Genomic DNA, 20731 nt, shown 5'->3' with positions numbered 1-20731 from the left:
TCCTGTATTTGTAAGACCCACAGAATCACCCCTAGCAGCATGTGGGCACAGAGAGTACATTTGCACGCAATCTAAGATTAGTTACCTGTAGGGGTAGTGGGTACACGAGACAAGGGCGAAGCCTTAACAAAAGATCTGCTCATGAGAGCTACGCATATACACAATGTATAAGTAGTTAGCACATGTACTGACTGAGCCTAAGGAGTTCCCTTGATTCCTAATCAATGGTAACTTGTCTGCTCCCTCTCCATTCATGGTCAGGGTCCCCAAGGATCAACATTGTCCCTTACCCTCTTCAATCTTTACCTCGAACCGCTAGCAGAAGTTCTACGCACCACCAATATCTCCTACCACATGTATGCCGACAACACCCAGATCTACATCAAGTATCTCTTGGGAAGGAGATTCTTTCCCTGAACGAGGCCTTGAAGCTAATGGTCCAATGGCTCACCTCTACCCAGCTCATGCTGAACGCAAAAAACTGAATTTCTTCTAATCTCCCCACCCAAAACTAACCCTGACATTTAGGAATGGATAAGGCGATCACAGCATTAAACTGCCCACCGTCCATAGTGAACTCAGCCAAATCCCTTGGAATATCCCTAGACTGCAGCCTGAATATGCACGACCACATTAACTTGATGGTCAAAACCCCCAAATTTCACCTGAGCTATCTAAGAAAACTGAAACCTTTCCTCGACACTCCCGATCTAACAATGGCAGTCCAGGCACTAGACATCTCCAGACGCAAATACGGATGCTCTACCCTCTCGGGCCTACCCAAGATCTCCCTGGCCTCCTTAAAAGCCTGCCTAAATGCCGCCGCCAGACTCCTAACAGGCTAAAAGAAATTCAACCACATTTCCCCACACCTGAAAGCTCTGAACTGGCTCCCACGAGGCCAGAATTCAACTTAAACTGGCTTGCATCACTCACAAGGCTCTTTTCACCAAATCCCCTGCCTTTCTCGCCACGAAATTTGTGACATCCAGATGAGCCAGGAACTCCCGGTCCGCCAGAGATCTCTTGCTCCAGCCTCCGTGCTTGCGAAAGGAAAAAAACCTACAATTGGGCTTTCTCTGGGGCTGCACCAAGAATATGGAACTCGCTCCAGCCTGCTAGCAAGCTTTAACAAGCATTTACAATGCAATGGTTTTGCCTTTGGAAAAGTTAGAGCTATTGGCATTGTAAATGACAAAATTTGTATTTATGTGTTGGTTTTGAAAACAGATAAATAAATGGCATTGTCATTTACATTGCCATTAGCTTAATCTCTCGCAAATGTGAGACCTATTGTACCCTACGGATGAGCTCAGCAGACAGCAATTACTACCACACACACACCCAGAGCCACACACACATACCCAGAGCCAGCCACACACACCCAGAGCCAGCCACACGCACACACCCAGAGCCACACACACACACACACACCCAGAGCCCCACACACACACATCCAGAGCCACACACACACACACAGAGCCACACACACACACACCCAGAGCCACACACACACCCAGAGCCACACACACACACACCCACAACTAGAGCCACACACACACACACACCCAGAGCCACACACACACACACCCAGAGCCACACACACCCACCCAGAGCCACACACACCCACCCAGAGCCACACACACCCACCCAGAGCCACACACACCCACCCAGAGCCACACACACCCACCCAGAGCCACACACACACTCAGGAGAGCAAGCACAGCGAGGGGACAGGGAAGCAAGCACAGCGAGGGGGCAGGGAAGCAAGCACAGCGAGGGGGCAGGGAAGCAAGCACAGCGAGGGGGCAGGGAAGCAAGCACAGCGAGGGGGCAGGGAAGCAAGCAAAGCGAGGGGGCAGGGAAGCAAGCAAAGTGGGGGGGCAGGGAAGAAAGCACAGCGGGGGGGCAGGGAAGCAAGCAACGCGAGGGGGCAGGGAAACAAGCACAGCCAAGTGGCAGGGAAGCAAGCACAGCCAGGTAGCAGGGGAGCAAGCACAGCCAGGGGATGGGGAACCAGGGGGCGGATGCCCATCATCTGCACTGGCACACCTCTGCTGTGTGCCGTCACAAAGATACACGGTACAGGACAAACATCAACTGCAACCTACGTGTCTGATATGCAACCTAAAAGGAACAACTGCACTCCTAACTCCAAAGTGCCAGCAGACACAGACATCGTGTGTACATAGAGCCATTTCAGGAACCTTTTCTTAGCGCCACCACCTCACCTTCACACTCGGGCAACTCTCCAGGCGGGGCACAAGCCTTGCTCACTTCTGTAGCTTTTCTTGAGGAAAACTGAGAAATACAAATAGTATGTACTGGCACCAAGTTCGCACATGTGGTGAAAGTGCACGAGGTGCACTTCAGTTGAGCTACCTAATAAACATACGATTGTGTGCACTATACAGTCACAGAAAGCCCAGCAACTGCGTCAGTCTGCATATAAATGAAATAAAAATGACTCTTACGTGAAGCCTTTTTGTTCCAGTCCCTGTTCAGTATGTGTAATGGGAAAGTGCACTTTGTATGTACTGTCTGCGGCCATGAAAATGCAGTTGTCTTAAATATCGGTAGCCGCCGCTGCAAACAATGGAAACTACGAGGTGCCAGGAAGTGCACTGGACGCCCGGCAGCGTTATCCGAGGTGCAGGGTACGTTATGACAGAAACAGGAGTCATTTCAAATGACAGGAAGTCCTTCAGCTGTACTCCATACGCACTATATATATTTAGAAAAAAAGTACACACCGGCAGAGTGCACTAAAAGGTCCCTTCTGGAGAAAGCATGGGATTTAAAAATACTTTTCCCCGCGTTTCTGCTACTTTTAGCAAGTTTGGGGCCGGGTGTACGCTTCGTAGCGCTCCTGTGCGTTCCGAACGGGAGAAATGGACGGCCCCTACCAATGCTCACGCATCTAGAGTGAGAAATGGACGGCCCCTACCAATGCTCACGCATCTAGCGTGAGCAACCGTACGTGGCGTACAGCTTCGCAATGAGGATCGAAGCGTACGGGTCTTTTCAAAGGGGGGGAAGCGGAAGCGTACAGTTCACCAGGCAATATGAAGCACACAGTTTATAATCCGGCAGAGTACAGTGGGAGTGCACGATTCTTTTTAAAGGCAGTCCAGATGGGCAGAATGGTGAGCACAGGTTACGGGCGAGCTGCCAAGCGTACAGTTAGTTTTCCTGAAGCGCACAGTCTTTTCTATGCGCACCGTACCGGCAAGATGCCACGCACAGTACAGGGCGCAAAGTGTCAGCCCGACAACCAACAGACACGAAGAACAGTACACAGAGAGGACAGGACACGGAAATCGCGCAACCCACCCCTGCAAAAGACACTTTGAAAATGACCAAAACATGGCGGCCAAAAAAAAAAAAAAAAAACATCCGCCCACCGCTGCAATGACGTTCACAAAGGGGCGGAAAGCGGAAAAATCACCAGAACGCCCACGAATCTGCTCCGGCAATGACGGACAGATCTATCTTCCAATGGCTAGCCTCCATTTATGGAGCTAGCCAATGGAAGAGCAGGCGGGACAAAGACCCGTACCATTCTAACATAAGATTTCGCCTGCGCTTAACGCTGCTGCGCAGCGGACGCCAGGCGAAACCTAAAAAGGAGGCCAAAACCTTCCTGATGGGCAAATTCCTCACCTAATTTCTGCATTGCACTTACCTCAGTGACTTTGTTTTATATCCTATGACTACCTCACCTTGGATTTACCGGATGCACTGCCAGGCATCCCACCCGTGAGCCCTTGAACTTCTCACTCTTGTAAAATGTATGTACCTGTCTTCATTCCCAAATTCTTCCTCCCCCACTCCTATGTCTTTTGTGTACAACCTATTAATCCTGTAAAGCGCTCTGAAACCCTAACGGGTCAAGTTTGCGCTCTATAAAACACAAAAATTTATAAAATAAATAATGTCAGGAGTTACTGAGGTTACACCAAAGGTTACGGGCGATAATCCTAGAATGAGTCATGAGGTCATACCAACGGGTCAGGGTCCACCATTCTAATATAAGGCAAGAGTAGTCCTCGCTTGTAAGAAGGATTAGTCTCCCTTGTGTGTCTTACTGATCCCTTTTCATTTCTCAACACTGACACAATACTATACGTCAAACTTTTAGCTATGTTAGTGGTGGTGGGCTTGATTCTCAAATTGGTCACCTGGGGAAGCATATGTTTATTATCTATCATTTTCCTAGAAGCAAAAAGGGCATTTGAACATGTGTTTAGATTAACTGGTATTTTACATGTTTGTACCAACATTGACAGGTCATGGTAATTATCAACAACTTCAACTTAGACTGTTTCAGAACTGGTTTTGGAACCAGAGAGTGATGCTCTCTGTCACCCTTAAAGGGATGCTCTCTGCCACCCTCGGAGGTATCCTCTCTGCCACTCTTGGAAGGATGCTCTCTGTCACCCACAGATGTGGAAAATAACGAAATTGATGTACATAAGCAGCGTTCATTTGCCCTTTCCCATTCCCTTCCCTGTACGTTAACCACACCGCTCCGCCAGTAAAAGCCCGTGCCCACATGTACCTGATAGCCATTTCTAGGCACCATGGCCTTTTGCCCGCTCATCGGAATCCCCGGCTTCCCTCCTGCGCGTATTTGAACCCCCCCCCTCTCACATACCTAGACCATGAAACCCTCTCCCTCTGCGCGACCCTGCTACGAAACGCAACCCTCCTGCTTGACCCACGCAAAGTCCCCCATTCCCTCTTGAAGAAGCATCCCTCGCCTCAGCTGACATAACCCCCCCCCTCCAGCTGTATCTGACTGCCCCCGTTCTCTCATGTGCGGGTCATAAGACCTCTCTCTCTGTGCGACTCTGTCCCTGTGCGCACCCTGGCTCTCCCCTCCTCCCTCACATGGACAAGTCATAAACCTTCTTCTTCTGCAAGACCCTGTCCTTGGGAGTCACGGCTGCGCTTGACCAACACCTCCTTTCCTTTCATGAATAACCCCTCTGTTAGTGAACCCTCCCTCCGCAATGGACTGTCCACACGTGTCCGAGGCCATCGCCTAAGCCGGAAGACACTGTTTACTGCCCCTTATTGTATGAAATCGCTCCTCCTCAAAGGACCCACTATTGATCCTGGCCTCCCCACCCCCTGGGATACGATCAGGCGCACATATCCCAAGAATCGGCGGAACACTCAGCTGCTTGATTACCCCCTCCTCTTATCAGCAGGTCAAGGGCTTCTATTGTGGATGCATGTGGGGTGGGATTGACACGAGGATTAGGGGGATGTCGTTTTCTTGTTCCACAATGCCGTTGTTGCAATAAGGAATGTTCTGTAAGGTATAAAAGGCGATGCCTCCGAGAACTTGTCAGAGCACCTCCCGAAAGACACTGTGTTTCGTGTCCGAAATGACAGGCTCTCCTCATGAGTAATAAATCCTGTTCTGGTATTCCTGCTTCCAGCGCCCGTCTCTTTATTTGGTAACTACTCAGAATGGGAACTAAGAGGCGACTTGCGCCAGCAGCCCGGGCATCGATAGTAATTTGGGCTCACTTTCCACAATTGGCGTCCCAACGCGGGGTCCATCAGTGACATAAGGTCCAGTAAGAGAGATCCAGACGATGAGGTGAACATCTAAATGATCGGAGTATACCTGCCTTGAGAGGGCCCTCGTCCGGCTGCCGATCGAATGAACTTCACCGATTCTGAACGGACCTCTCTTGAGTGACCTACTGTCCTGACTGGAATCCCACAGGAATGCTGCATGGAGTAAGAGAACGATCGGGCGCTGGAGGAGGAAGACGAAGAACTGTTCGTATGGTCCGGTCCGGGTAAGATTAAGTAGGGCGTTTTACGCCTGATTGGTAGGATGGTTTTATCCATCTGATTGTTTGATTGATTGTATTGGAATCGGTATTTGGATACTGATATTGTTGTTATTGGTTCATTTAGCTTTGGATGCTACTTGAAATATTGGTTCTCTTCTTGAGAACGAGACATTCTCTGTTTGCAAACAGCGGCGAATAGGAACGTTCGTCTCTCTTTGCAGATAGAGAAGGGTAGGTAATGCAGACTTTTGTCCCCGTTGTAATCCGTCATGCCTACCTTTCTCCCCACTGATTGTTTGATATCGATTAATAATCGATTGTTGCTCTTTGAGATCTTCCCTGTCCACAAACAGAGACGAATAGAAATATTCTGTCTCCCTTTGCAGATAGCGAAGGGCAGGTAATGCAGACGTTTGTCCCCGTTGTAATCCGTCATGCCTGTTTTTCTCCCCACTGATTGATTGATTGACTGGACATTGTTGTCCAAGGAATTGTTCGTTTGAGGTTTTTTCTGTTTGCAAACAACGTGGAATAGAAATATTCTGTCTAGTCTTTGCAAGTAGTAAAGGGTAGGTTATGCCCCTTTTTGATTCGTCAGGCCTACCCACTCCCCACTGATTGACTATTTATTGGGGGTAGCTCACCTGGTCCGCCCAGGAGGCTGCCCTACTGGAGGGACATATGCTCCCCACTCATTGACCCTTTATTGGAGGTAGGCCGTCTGGTCCGTCCAGGAGGCTACCCTAGTGATTGGAGGTACATCATTCGGTCCGTCCAGGATGATACCATAATGAAGGGACATGTGTTCCCCACTGATTGATAATCTAGTTCCAACCCGGACCATTTATTGGAGGTAACTCATCTGGTCCGTCCAGGAGTACCCCTAATGAAAGGACATATAAAAATGAAGTGATCACCGTACCCTATTAACAGAAAACTTTAGCTCGAAACACGCTAAGGAAAGGAAGAAAAATAAAAGAAATCGGGCTAAGTCAGTAACCCCCTGATGAGCTTTCGACTTCACTAAAAATAAGAAACATTAGAAACAGTTCGTAATAAGAAATATAAAATGGCGAAAACTCGACAACAAGACAGCCACGAGGTAGCTAGGCTCCACTGCCTATTCCTGCTCCCAACGTGTCTGCCTCATTGTCTGCCACGCCCAAATAACGGTCACATGAAATAGATACAAATCAATAAAACACCTACCCCCATTCCGGAAAACTCCCGAAGTGCAACAGGTCCGCGGTTACGCCCATCCGGAAGGCGAGGCCTCAGCGCGTGCTGAGCAGGGCCTGGCTGGCCGCCACCGGAAGGAGAGGCTGTAGGGCGGACGGCCCGAAAAATCGTAAAGGTCTCTCCTTTTCCCCTCTCCTGCTGCCCTGCAGGCCACGGGGGGGGCTGTCTTGCCTCAGCCACCGACCCCCCCCCTCTCTTGCCTGATCCGGCCATCATCGAAGACCGGAGCAAAAGGCGAGGTCGGCAGCGTTTTTCAATTATATCTTGGACAACCCTTGAGAGTTGGAGGTAGTCCCGCCACAAGCGGCAACCCCTGAGAGTTGCAGGTAGTCCCGCCACATGAAGGGGGGGGATGTCTTGCATCTGCCTCCGACCCCCCCCCCCCATCTTCATTAGCTGGCACGGCCAATACCGAAGCGCTGGAGCCGAAGAACGGCGCGGGGTCGCTGGAAGGGGGAGGCGGCGCGAACGAGCCTCCCCCACCTCCCTCCAGGTGGAGGCTTCCAGCGACACCCCAACGCTCCTGCTTAAAGAGGGTCCATATCAAAAAGCGGTTCTTTGCCCGGGACGGGCACACGCCCTGTGCTCCTCAACCTGGAAGATTCTAAAAGAGCCAGGGGGGCCGACCTCTCCACGAGGCGTCCCCCCCGCCCCCCGTCCTCCGATGGAGCCACGAGATGTCGGCGCACTCCTGCCGGCGCCAGCCTCAGTTTGAAAATGACTAAAATACAGCAAAGATACAGACTTGTTTAGTTCCGGTGGAACACCAGAATGACCCGGTAGGAAAGATTGTTGCCGCCCTCCCCACTCTTTGACTGATGGTCCATATTGCTAGACTGTTACCCCATTGCGAAAAACTTCTGAACTACCAACGGAAGGTTCTGGTCCTACTACGAGTCAGTGGAGGCAATCTGACTATACTGGGACTTGCCTGACCTCGCCCAAAATGGCGCCGATACAAAATGAGACTTTTAAAAATCCTTGTTGCACCCTGATTGCTCAGCTTTGATGCCCCAAGATATGTATGCAGTTTTTGGACAATGAAAGTAGATAAGATGGATATTGAGTATGTGCTTGGAAAAGAAAGCGATATAAGATGGATATTGATTATGTGCTGGGACGATGAACTGATTTAGAGTGGGTAATAATTATGTGTTGGAAGCAATGAATTGGTATAAAATAGGCACTGATTGAGCATTTGAACAATGAATTGATATACGTTAAGTTTTGAGTAAATAGTAGGATAATGAGATGATATTATTGAAAGCTTGACACGCATTATACTTGCCCCTTAAGAAAGTTCGATATGATTTTCATTGCACTGCTGCACTTTATGAAATAAATGGCCACCGACTTCGTTCCTCTTATGCACAGTTCCAGTCTGCTCCGTAGCCGGCCCACTGGGTTATAGGCCCGTATTTGTGCGCCAACCTTTTCATTAAAGTTTTTGAACACGCAAATATTATCGTAGCGTTTGTATTTATGAATGTTATTGAAATGTATGGCTACTGTCACCGACCTAAGTAAAATACATGCAGTATGACTAAGGTTGAAGGTTAAAAGGGCCCGATACTTAGCAGCTACATTATGTGTCACAGACAGCCGGAAAAGTGTTCCAGACGCCCTTAAAACGATACCAAAGAAATGCCGCTTGACCACCACCCTTGCACATGACCTAAAAAGCCACGATCAAGTGATTCATGTAGATACGCAGACCATCGATGATTATCTATCTAACACTACTGGTCCCTCTGGGCTTAAACGCCGAGATGGTAGAGAATGCACCCCGTGGAGATAGGTCGAGTACGTGGTAGGTAAAAACATTTTCGGATCTATGCTCGTTGGTGTGTTTTGAATGCTGCCCCCACCCCTTCTTCTCCTCCTTTCTGCAGGTTGCGTCGGAACGTCGGCTGAAGTATGGAAGAGCGACGATCGAACGACCAACGATAAAGGAAGGAGGGGATCTGAGCATAGTACTTATGCTAGACTTAAATATGACTGTTCCTCCTTAGAACATAGCGACTGGGAGGATGGACTGACATAGAAACTTGACGGGTACTGTATGACGGAAATTGACTCGAAATTAGTACGTTAGATAATACAACTATGACGTTTAACTAGATAGGGAAAGGACAAGGAAAAGTCCCGGGGTAAGGGTTACCCAGGCACCACCCGTCTGGGAAGGTAGAAATATTGTTGATGTTCGAAATATACCACCTCCTTCTCACCCTCTTATAGATATAAACAAGCGGTCCGACTATTCTCCTGATCAATACCCTCTATTGCCTCAGCCTGGAGAACTTCCCACCAAAAGAAGAAACTCAAAAGTGGTTTAAGATCCAGTAGTAATTGAGAACACTCGCAAAAATAGCAAGCGAGAGGAACAAGGAGGAATAGGTAAAAAGAACTCAGCCCGATCTTTTTGGCCAATAACTGTTCTATTTCTTGTCATGAATTTCTTTGTATGTAATACATGTACTGTCTTCTTTCGTCTGAAGTTTTGTGTGTATGTACTGTATGAGTTTATGTCTTCCCCCTGTTCGCGTCTCTGTGCTACCTAACCCCTGCTGTCCTGTGTTGTGAGTACACTAAATGACCTATTTTCGTACACGTCTCTCTCTCTCTCTCTTTCTCCCCCTCTATCTATCTCTCTCTCTCTCTCTTTCTCTCTCTCTCTACATGTCATACGTGTACTGAATGGCTCGTTTAGGTTGCGGACGACTCTCACTCTCTACGAGAGTCCCCCTGTTCCATCTTCCTTTTTGTATATAAAATTGTGTCCCGCTGGCACCGGTCTGATTGGATACTTATCGAACACGAAGGTGTTCAGCGAAATTGACAGAAAATAAAATGATTGTAATTTGCCATATTACTACCCCTCCTTTCTGCAAAATGAATGAACTCGAATTGGCTAAGAAAGAAAGGACAGGTGAGACGACTAAGGTCCCCTAATCTGGCCTTTTAAAAGGGGAACTATATGTCAATGGCACCCTATTTTTTCGTTCGTTAGAAACAAAGCGCCAATGTCCAGATTGACCCCAATGCCCAGATTGCCCCACCCCCTTTTTCATTCAAAGCGCGAATGCCCGAAGCGTCCCCGCCCCACCTGATTGACCCCAGCTGCTGTCCCCGATACATAACTAATGACTATGACCAACTGTCGCCCCTCGAGAAAAATGCGTTAACACTGCCCTTTGATTATTGCACCCCCGCTCTGCTTAAAAGGTTAGCCGGCTCTAAAAAAGGGAAATGTAAGACTGCTAAGGCTCGGGTTGGAAGGACGAGTCTCCCCTGAATGTTTATTTTTGATGAAATAGGAGTCTGTCCCCTGTCCATATGTGTCATGAATGAACGCCGATTAGACTTGGTACAAACACAGTAGAAATGCCCACATACTTACTTCACGGTGATAGACTTCTGACTTTGACCAATGAGCATAACACCCAGGTGCTAGGATTGCAGGTGAAATTCGAATGTAAAAATCTCTTCTCCTGTCAGTTCTCTAAAACTTGTTTTTACCCCTTCAAAGATATACGACCATCGGAGGAGAAGGGTCGGATGTGACACACAGCCTGGCTGCAGATCATGGGACACGTGCAACCTCAACCAAAGGTGGAGCCAGAGCACAGCAGGAATACGGGACGAGGCAGCACTCTCCAATGTGGTAAACGAAAGGATGAAAGGCTGTCCTGAAGCCCTCTGTCCGCCTACCCACGCGTGCCTGAAGCCTCCGTCCCCCTCTTCAAGCCCGGTTGATGGGCCTGCCCGCTTGTTATCCATTGCTCCCTTGGTCCCTCTGGTGTGTCCCAGGAAATCTGACCCCACTCCGCTCTCTCTCTCTCCTATCGACTACTGAACCGTACCCCCTTTTCCACGTGACTTTTTGTCGAAAGGAAGAACAGCATTTAGGTGGAAATGGGGTTACGCCACAGGAATATAGGTGCCGAGCATAAGGCGCCACTAAAAGGATTGGTTAGGGAACAGGACTGTGGTCTAACAGCAGAGGACTGACCGCACCCTGCAACGCGTAAGGGTGGATCCGAGCTGGACCTATAGCTCCACCGCCGGTGCTCAACAGCGCCAACGAAAGGACACGGACTAGAGCCTACCAGTGATGGCTCACTGCTAAAAAGACACTGTGACGAAGAGATCTTGTTTGGACTGAATTCCTCCCTCAATTGCTTGGTCAAAATGTTCATTGGTCACATTTTTGAGAAAGTCAGAAGCATTTATGCTATGTAGTACGTTTGAACGTTAGGAACCCAACAAGTGCGATTTCCTATGTGCTGCATTCTGCCAATCACACCAACTGTTCATGATTATATGCAATATGTTAGTATTGACAAATGCCGTTTCGTCAACCACACATGTTTATATGTACGCCCATTTACTAGGAAGAATAGGGAAAATGAACTTTGTTATGTAAAAAGCGGCGACTGTGGAAAATAACGAAATTGATGTACATAAGCAGCGTTCATTTGCCCTTTCCCATTCCCTTCCCTGTACGTTAACCACACCGCTCCGCCAGTAAAAGCCCGTGCCCACATGTACCTGATAGCCATTTCTAGGCACCATGGCCTTTTGCCCGCTCATCGGAATCCCCGGCTTCCCTCCTGCGCGTATTTGAACCCCCCCCCCTCTCACATACCTAGACCATGAAACCCTCTCCCTCTGCGCGACCCTGCTACGAAACGCAACCCTCCTGCTTGACCCACGCAAAGTCCCCCATTCCCTCTTGAAGAAGCATCCCTCGCCTCAGCTGACATAACCCCCCCTCCAGCTGTATCTGACTGCCCCCGTTCTCTCATGTGCGGGTCATAAGACCTCTCTCTCTGTGCGACTCTGTCCCTGTGCGCACCCTGGCTCTCCCCTCCTCCCTCACATGGACAAGTCATAAACCTTCTTCTGCAAGACCCTGTCCTTGGGAGTCACGGCCGCGCTTGACCAACACCTCCTTTCCTTTCATGAATAACCCCTCTGTTAGTGAACCCTCCCTCCGCAATGGACTGTCCACACGTGTCCGAGGCCATCGCCTAAGCCGGAAGACACTGTTTACTGCCCCTTATTGTATGAAATCGCTCCTCCTCAAAGGACCCACTATTGATCCTGGCCTCCCCACCCCCTGGGATATGATCAGGCGCACATATCCCAAGAATCGGCGGAACAATCAGCTGCTTGATTACCCCCTCCTCTTATCAGCAGGTCAAGGGCTTCTATTGTGGATGCATGTGGGGTGGGATTGACACGAGGATTAGGGGGATGTCGTTTTCTTGTTCCACAATGCCGTTGTTGCAATAAGGAATGTTCTGTAAGGTATAAAAGGAGATGCCTCTGAGAACTTGTCAGAGCACCTCCCGAAAGACACTGTGTTTCATGTCCGAAATGACAGGCTCTCCTCATGAGTAATAAATCCTGTTCTGGTATTCCTGCTGCCAGCGCCCGTCTCTTTATTTGGTAACTACTCAGAATGGGAACTAAGAGGCGACTTGCGCCAGCAGCCCGGGCATCGATAGTAATTTGGGCTCACTTTCCACACAGAGGGATGTTCTCTGTCACCCCACAGAGGGATGCTCTCTGCCACTCCTGGAAGGATGCTCTCTGTCACCCACAGAGGAATGCTCTTGGTCACCCCACAGAGGGATGCTCTCGGTCACCCCACAGAGGGATGCTCTCGGTTACCCCACAGAGGGATGCTCTCGGTCACCCCCACAGAGGGATGCTCTCGGTCACCCCCACAGAGGGATGCTCTCGGTCACCCCACAGAGGGATGCTCTCGGTCACCCCCACAGAGGGATGCTCTCGGTCACCCCACAGAGGGATGCTCTCGGTCACTCCACAGAGGGATGCTCTCGGTCACTCCACAGAGGGATGCTCTCTGTCGCCCTCGAGGGCTGTTCTGTCACCCTCAGAGGGGTGCTATCTGTCACCCACAGAGGGATGCTCCCCATCACACTCGGATATATGCTCTCTGTCGCCCTCAGAGGGATGCTCTCTGTTGCCCTCAGAGGAATGCTCTCTGTCGCCCTCAGAGGAATGCTCTCTGTCGCCCTCAGAGGAATGCTCTCTGTCGCCCTCAGAAGGATGCTCTCTGTCGCCCTCAGAAGGATGCTCTCTGTCGCCCTCAGAAGGATGCTCTCTGTCGCCCTCAGAAGGATGCGCTGTCCCCCTCAGAGGGATGCTCTCTGTTGCCCTCAGAGGGATGCTCTCTGTCGCCCTCAGAGGGATGCTCTCTGTCGCCCTCAGAAGGATGCTCTCTGTCGCCCTCAGAAGGATGCTCTCTGTCACCCTCAGAAGTATGCGCTGTCCCCCTCAGAGGGATGCTCTCTGTCACCCACAGAAGGATTCTCCCTGTCACCCACAGAAGGATGCTCCTTGTCACTCTCAGAGGGATGCTCTCTGTCACCCTCAGAGGGTTGGTTTCTGTCACCCTCATGGGGATGCTCTCTGTCACCCTCAGAAGGATGCTCCCTGTCACCCGTGGAGGGATGCTTTTAGCCGTCTCGGAGGGATGCTCTCTTTTGCCCTCAGAGGGATGCTCTCTGTCACCCATAGAGGGATACTCTCTGTCACTCTGGGAGGGATGTTCTCTGCCACTCTCAGAAGCATGCTGTCCGTCACCCTCCAAGGGATGCTCTTGGACGGATTCTCTCCGTCACCTTGGAAGGGATACTCTGTCATCTCGGAAGGGATACTCTGTCATCTTGGAAGGGATACTCCCTGCCACCCCCGGAAGGATGCTCTCTGCCAACCTTGGTGGGATGCTCTAGATGTTCTCTGTCTCCATCCTCTAGTTCCCATTACATGGAACTACTTCTCAGGAAGCTTTTTGGCTGTAAACCAATCGACCTATTTGAGCAGAGCATCACTGTTAAGGGGACAGCGTATGACTACAATGAGTAGGTTTATACCTCTAAACCCCCCCCCCCAAGCCATATTGATGTGGAATTTGGTTGGAGTTTAGGGTGTCAAGATAATACAGTCATAAATCAAACTTCTTTTGCTGCCGGGCAGCAATTTGGGAATATTCATTTTGCACACTCTGTATTATAATCAAGGGTTACCTATTGTTAGACTTGGCATCTTTTGGCGTATTTCCCCTGAGTTTTTGCTTTCTGACCTCCTGGTTCTGACTCGGTTTTTGCTGGCTCAGTGTTTCTGGGCACTTTTCTCACTGCGGATCAATGGTAAAGTGCAAATACCCCTGTGGCAAAATGTGGTATGGATTGGTGTTTCCATGATTGGCCTATTTGAATTATGTATCATTCCCTTGTAAAGTGCACAGAGTGGGCCAGGGACTGTAAATCAGATGCTGTTAGTGGGCTGCAGCACTGGATTGTGCCACCCACACAACCAGCCTGTAATTGTAACTCTTGCCTGCACGGCCAGGGCGTGTGGCGCCACGGCCAGGGCGACTGACGCTGGAATCTGGGGATCACGGTTCGATCCCCGGGGCCGGCGGTAAATTAGCTCTGCACCATGTGACTCTAAGCAATAGCTTGCTTAATCTTCCCTACGGCCCCCAGCGTCTGGAGACCCTTATGGGTGATTGTTTGCGCTTTACAAATGTGGATTATTATTATTATTGCAGAACCTGTGTGCAGTCTAGTACTGCCATGTCGACTTGGGAAGTGCACCCACATGCCAGGCTCTAACCATCCCTTTTCTTACATGTCAGTCACACCTAAGGTAGGCCCAAGGTACCCCTGTGGGCAGGGTGCAGTGTATGTGAAAGGTAGGACATGCCCTGGTGTGTGTGGTAGGTCCTGGTAGTATATTACTGCTAATTTCGTTTTTAGGTTTCGCCTATTATCATTCGCTTGCGAATGTAATAGGCGAAAATTCAAGTGCTCGATCGACTAGTCAAACCACTGCAGTTTCTTCACAGTGCATGTGAGTCACCACGAGAATCACGTGACCACAAGCCTCTCGTGAACGAGCCCAGCCAGCCCAGCCTCCCTCACACAGCTTCTCCCAGCCATATGGTCGTTCGAGTTGCCCACGCCCTCCCTCTCCAGCGCCTGCCTTCCGTGACTCGCATTAGATCATCAGAGGCAGCCCAGCCCAGCAGGCAGCCCACCCCCCTCTCTCTCCATATGGGCAGCCCACCCCCACCCCCTCCCCCTCCAGCGCCTGCCTTCTCTCTCGCATCGCCTCACTGGCCCGTTTGTTACTTGTTTGGAAGGATAGTCATATGGGAAGGGCTGCCTGCCGTTTGCTGTTAAGGCATACAAGGGTTTAACACGTATTTTGTCGTCTGAAGCATTTTTTCACCAATGTCCTCTTAGTTGCAACACACATCCTGCTATCACCGAGTCCGCAGCAGGCTGTGTTCTCCCAGGATGAAACCGAAATAAGACACCCCAGACAAGCCACCCATTGTCATAAGCAAAGACAGCCTCGGTCTTTGCAGGCACAAAACAAGGGCCGTTTGCGAAACAGGGCTGTTCCTTTGTAGAGCTGCCAGGGCTCCCCTACACAACACATTCCCGCTAAGCCACAGGAAGGAGAGGACGCCGCTGACAGAGGCCTGACAGGCAAAGCTTTTGGAAAATAAAGATTCCCTCTTCTAGCCTGAGTGTTGGAAGATATGATGCTCTGGTTACTATGCTCACTGGTAATTTGTATTACGCGGAACTTAGAATCCGACCCATTCAGGCACATAATAATATGGACATCAAGTGACTCGGGACAATGTCAGCCTCTTCCTCCAACAAGCATTTGCAATGCAATAGGTCTCGCATTTACGAGAGTTTGAGCTATTGACATTGTAAATGACAATGCCCTTTATTTATGTGTTGTTTTTAAAACAGATAAATAAAAGGCATTGTCATTTACAATGCCAATAGCTTAAACATTCGCAAATGCGATACCTTTTGCATTGCATCTGCGTTCGGCACCCGCGCTATAAAGATATAAAAAACAAGCACTGGCGTTGCCAATAGGTTTCGCATTTGGAAAGTTGGAGCTATTGGTTTTTGTAAATGACATTTTATATTTATATATCGTTATTGGCATTGTCAATAACAATATATAAATATAAAATTTCATTTACAAAACCAATAGCTCCAACTTTCCAAATGCGAAACCTATTGGCAACGCCAGTGCTTGTTCACTATTGCAAGGCTAACTGTTGCCATAGGACAGAATGGGGAGTTTGTTTATAACATCTTATAAACATAACTGTCCCTGGGAACTAGGTAGAAAAATAAAGTTTAGTATGCCTGAACTAAAGACGCATCTTTTAGTGAAGGTGATTTTCACATTCTGGGTTTGAAAATACCACTCTTAGAAAGTAGGAATTTTCTTACTCAGCCATCCAGAAGGCCTCTGCTGGGTTTGTGGATTGACTGTCTGGGTTTTGGATGACAGGGGCTGGGGACAGCAGTGGCTCCGGATAGTCTAGGTGGGTCAGGAAAGGGCTGAATAGACCTGGGCTGCATTTAGAGTAGGGGGAGGAGATTTCCTTGCACCTGAATGGGCCTGGCCTGCCTCTGACAATACCGTCTCCACATCCTGCTTGGAAGCCACACCAGAGAAGGCAGAACTGGTTCGGGCTTGGCACAGACACTCCCTGCCTGAGAGTAAAAAGGATTTTGGGCTATAAAAAGTGGAGCCCAAACCCCTGAATTTTAGAACTCTTTTGGACAAAGAAGACAGCCAAGAAGAAGAGCTGGAGAAGCTGGGAGGAGGAACTCCCACTTTGCTGTGTGCTTTGCTGTGTTGGCCTGCAGGGGCTGTTTCTGTCTTGGGCAGTGAAAGGACTAGACTGAACTTTCTGCAATCTCACATTATGCCTTTAATTTTTATTCCGCTTTTTCACATTTTGCTCCTTGGTCTCCATATACTAGCTACTGTTACTGGAATTGCTTGGTGTGTTGCATTAACTTGTATATAACACTGTGAGAGGTCACTGCACATTCCACAGTTTGTATATTGAATTGGGCTTTCAGCATCAAGCAGGACAATGTAAATTATTATTCTCTGTATATTGTCTGCGGCTGTCAGAGTGCACGGAGCCACTGTGCATTGACCCAGCCACGAGATCATTTAATAATGCACACACAAGATGAATATTTCACTTACTTCTTTTGTTTTCTTTCCCAAACAGTATCTCACCTTCAGGAGTTCCCACGCTGGTGCCTCACACTTCTTTTCTATTTCCGTTATCAGGGCATTGAGAGAGGTGATTTGATTGGACAGTTTGGTGATATTTGCATTTTCTACCATGGTAATATTTTTCTCCATCTCCTCCAGTTTTTCAAGCAGTGTTTGCTCATTTTCTTTCAGGAATTGTTGCAGTTTTTCAATTTCAGATTCAATGTTATTCTTCTTAGTTCTTAGCTTGTTCTGTCAGAAGCAAAGAAAAGCTGGTTAGATATTAAAAATCTTCCTACAAACTGTCCTTAGAGTCAGAGTCCAGGAGGAGGATGGAGGGGTTGATAGTTTCTTTCAAAAGTCAGACCACTAGCATGATTTTCCTAATTTCTGAACTGTAAACTGTTACTACCTTCCCTTCTCCCATCTTCTGTCCTTCTCACACTCCTGTCCTCCTCGTCCCTCAGACACCTCACAAACTGTTGAGAGGTCAGAATTTTTGAAGCTGCAGAGAAGCGCGATCCAGCGTGAAAGCACAAGGAAGAAAACCCTCCACAGGCAGAGACAGTCAAAGAGCCAGAGACAGGCTGAAGTCAAGCGTCAGTCGATGTGACTGACAGGAGAGAATTTAAAAGAAGTGGGTAACAGAAGTTTCAGCCCTTGGGATGGAAGATACAAGATTTGGGGAGAGCGGGCTGCCCGTCCTGCCAGCACAATGGATGTGTTCACCCAGAAGGAGACGCTGAGGGGATGTCCTACAATGGCGCTCATTCAGAGCGATGGAGAATCACTGATGTGGTAATTTCATGTTTAAAATCATAAAGAACCTCTGTGCATTCTGTAATAAAATGGAGAATTACCAGATAAATCAATGTTACTGCACTGGTTTCTGCAGGTAATTCAGAGATTTCTATTGAGATAGGAGGCTGTCGGTTATCAAGTGCGGTACATCACACTGTAGCTTAGAGCAGGAGCCTGTGTGTTATCAGGAGCGGTATGTCACACTGTGGCTTAGAGCAGGAGCCTGTGTGTTATCAGGTGAGGTATGTCACACCGTAGCTTAGAGCAAGAGCCTGTGGGTTATCAGGTGAGGTATGTCACACTGTGGCTTAGAGCAAGAGCCTGTGGGTTATCAGGTGAGGTATGTCACACTGTGGCTTAGAGCAAGAGCCTGTGGGTTATCAGGTGAGGTATGTCACACTGTGGCTTAGAGCAAGAGCCTGTGGGTTATCAGGTGAGGTATGTCACACTGTGGCTTAGAGCAAGAGCCTGTGGGTTATCAGGTGAGGTATGTCACACTGTGGCTTAGAGCAAGAGCCTGTGGGTTATCAGGTGCGGTATGTCACACTGTGGCTTAGAGCAGGAGCCTGTGTGTTATCAGGTGAGGTATGTCACACTGTAGCTTAGAGCAAGAGCCTGTGGGTTATCAGGTGAGGTATGTCACACTGTGGCTTAGAGCAGGAGCCTGTGTGTTATCAGGTGAGGTATGTCACACTGTGGCTTAGAGCAGGAGCCTGTGTGTTATCAGGTGAGGTATGTCACACCGTAGCTTAGAGCAGGAGCCTGTGTGTCATCAGGTGAGGTATGTCCCACTGTGGCTCAGAGCAGGAGCCTGTGTGTTATCAGGTGACGTATGTCACACAGTGGCTTAGAGCAGGAGCCTGTGTGTTATCAGGTGAGGTATGTCACACTGTACCTTAGAGCAGGAGCCTGTGTGTTATCAGGTGAGGTATGTCACACTGTAGCTTAGAGCAGGAGCCTGTGTGTTATCAGGTGAGGTATGTCACACTGTGGCTTAGAGCAGGAGCCTGTGTGTTATCAGGTGAGGTACGTCACACCGTGGTTCAGAGCAGGAGCCTGTGTGGTATCAGGTGAGGTATGTCACACTGTGGCTTAGAGCAGGAGCCTGTGTGTTATCAGGTGAGGTATGTCACACTGCAGCTTAGAGCAGGAGCCTGTGTGTTATCAGGTGAGGTATGTCACACTGTAGCTTAGAGCAGGAGCCTGTGTGTTATCAGGTGAGGTATGTCACACTGTGGCTTAGAGCAGGAGCCTGTGTGTTATCAGGTGAGGTACGTCACACCGTGGTTCAGAGCAGGAGCCTGTGTGGTATCAGGTGAGGTATGTCACACTGTAGCTTAGAGCAGGAGCCTGTGGGTTATCAGGCGAGGTACGTCACACTGTAGCTTAGAGCAGGAGCCTGTGGGTTATCAGGTGAGGTACGTCACACTGTAGCTTAGAGCAGGAGCCTGTGTGTTATCAGGTGAGGTATGTCACACTGCGGCTTAGAGCAGGAGCCTATGTGTTATCAGGTGAGGTATGTCACCCTGTGGCTTAGAGCGGGAGCCTGTGTATTATCAAGTGAGGTATGTCACCCTGTGGCTTAGAGCGGGAGCCTGTGTATTATCAGGTGAGGTATGTCACACTGTGGCTAAGAGCAGGAGCCTGGGTGTTATCAGGTGAGGTATGTCACACTGTACCTTAGAGCAGGAGCCTGTGTGTTATCAGGTGAGGTATGTCACACTGCGGCTTAGAGCAGGAGCCTGTGTGTTATCAGGAGAGGTATGTCACACTGTGGCTTAGAGCGGGAGCCTGTGTGTTATCAGGTGAGGTATGTCACACTGCAGCTTAGAGCAGGAGCCTGTGTGTTATCAGGTGAGGTATGTCACACTGTGGCTCAGAGCAGGAGCCTGTGTGTTATCAGGTGAGGTATGTCACACTGTACCTTAGAGCGGGAGCCTGTGTGTTATCAGGTGAGGTATGTCACACTGTAGCTTAGAGCAGGAGCCTGTGTGTTATCAGATGAGGTATGTCACACTGTAGCTTAGAGCAAGAGCCTGTGGGTTATCAGGTGAGGTTTGTCACACTGCAGCTTTGAGCGGGAGCCTGTGTGTTATCAGGTGAGGTTTGTCACACTGCAGCTTTGAGCAGGAGCCTGTGTGTTATCAGGTGAGGTATGTCACAATGTAGCTTAGAGCAAGAGCCTGTGGGTTATCAGGTGAGGTTTGTCACACTGCAGCTTTGAGCGGGAGCCTGTGTGTTATCAGGTGAGGTATGTCACACTGCAGCCATGGGCGTCCGCAGAAATATTTCCAGGGGGGGGCAACATTTTTACTTCATCACCATTCTCCGACATGATTGAGCACAAGTATTAAATAAACAAATAAAAAATCTATTAAGACAAAGAGCTTAAATAAACAAAGAAACCCATGGAGCGGGAGAAGAATCGTGTGAGGCTCCACAGCAGATGACCTGGCAACTACAATGAAAAAGAGGAAAAAACAAACAAGCATTGGCCTAGCCAATAGGTCTCACCTTTGGGACCTTATAAGCGTTTAGCCATACAGCATTTGAAGTTGTTGCACCAAGGATATTGTACTGGATAACTAAACACTTATAAGGTCCCAAAGGGGAGACCTATTGGCTATGTCAAAGTTGTTTTTTTAAATGACAAGCAGTGCTATAGGACTCTGGCTGCCACTTAGTCCACCACATCCCACGTAGATGCTGCAGTCATCTTTGAATGGTTTTAAAGCCAATTCAAAAGCTGTCACCAGTGTATGTGAATCCCTATCTCAACT

The 20731-nt window shown here is 49.0% G+C and overlaps 1 protein-coding gene across 1 annotated transcript in view; it reads right to left on the bottom strand.

Annotated features, from left to right (window-relative positions):
- LOC147710206 (E3 ubiquitin-protein ligase TRIM39-like) overlaps positions 1-20731 on the bottom strand; it is a 184128-nt gene that overhangs the window by 127287 nt on the left and 36110 nt on the right. The window contains exon 3 of the mRNA XM_086920887.1: positions 17172-17402. Within this exon, the coding sequence (XP_086777013.1) occupies positions 17172-17402 (231 nt within the window). The remainder of the gene's footprint in view (positions 1-17171; positions 17403-20731) is intronic.

The sequence above is a fragment of the Lissotriton vulgaris genome, chromosome 5, assembly GCF_964263255.1.
Source record: "Lissotriton vulgaris chromosome 5, aLisVul1.2, whole genome shotgun sequence".
NCBI lineage: Eukaryota > Metazoa > Chordata > Amphibia > Caudata > Salamandridae > Lissotriton > Lissotriton vulgaris.
This window is presented reverse-complemented; position numbering and strand designations above follow the sequence as displayed.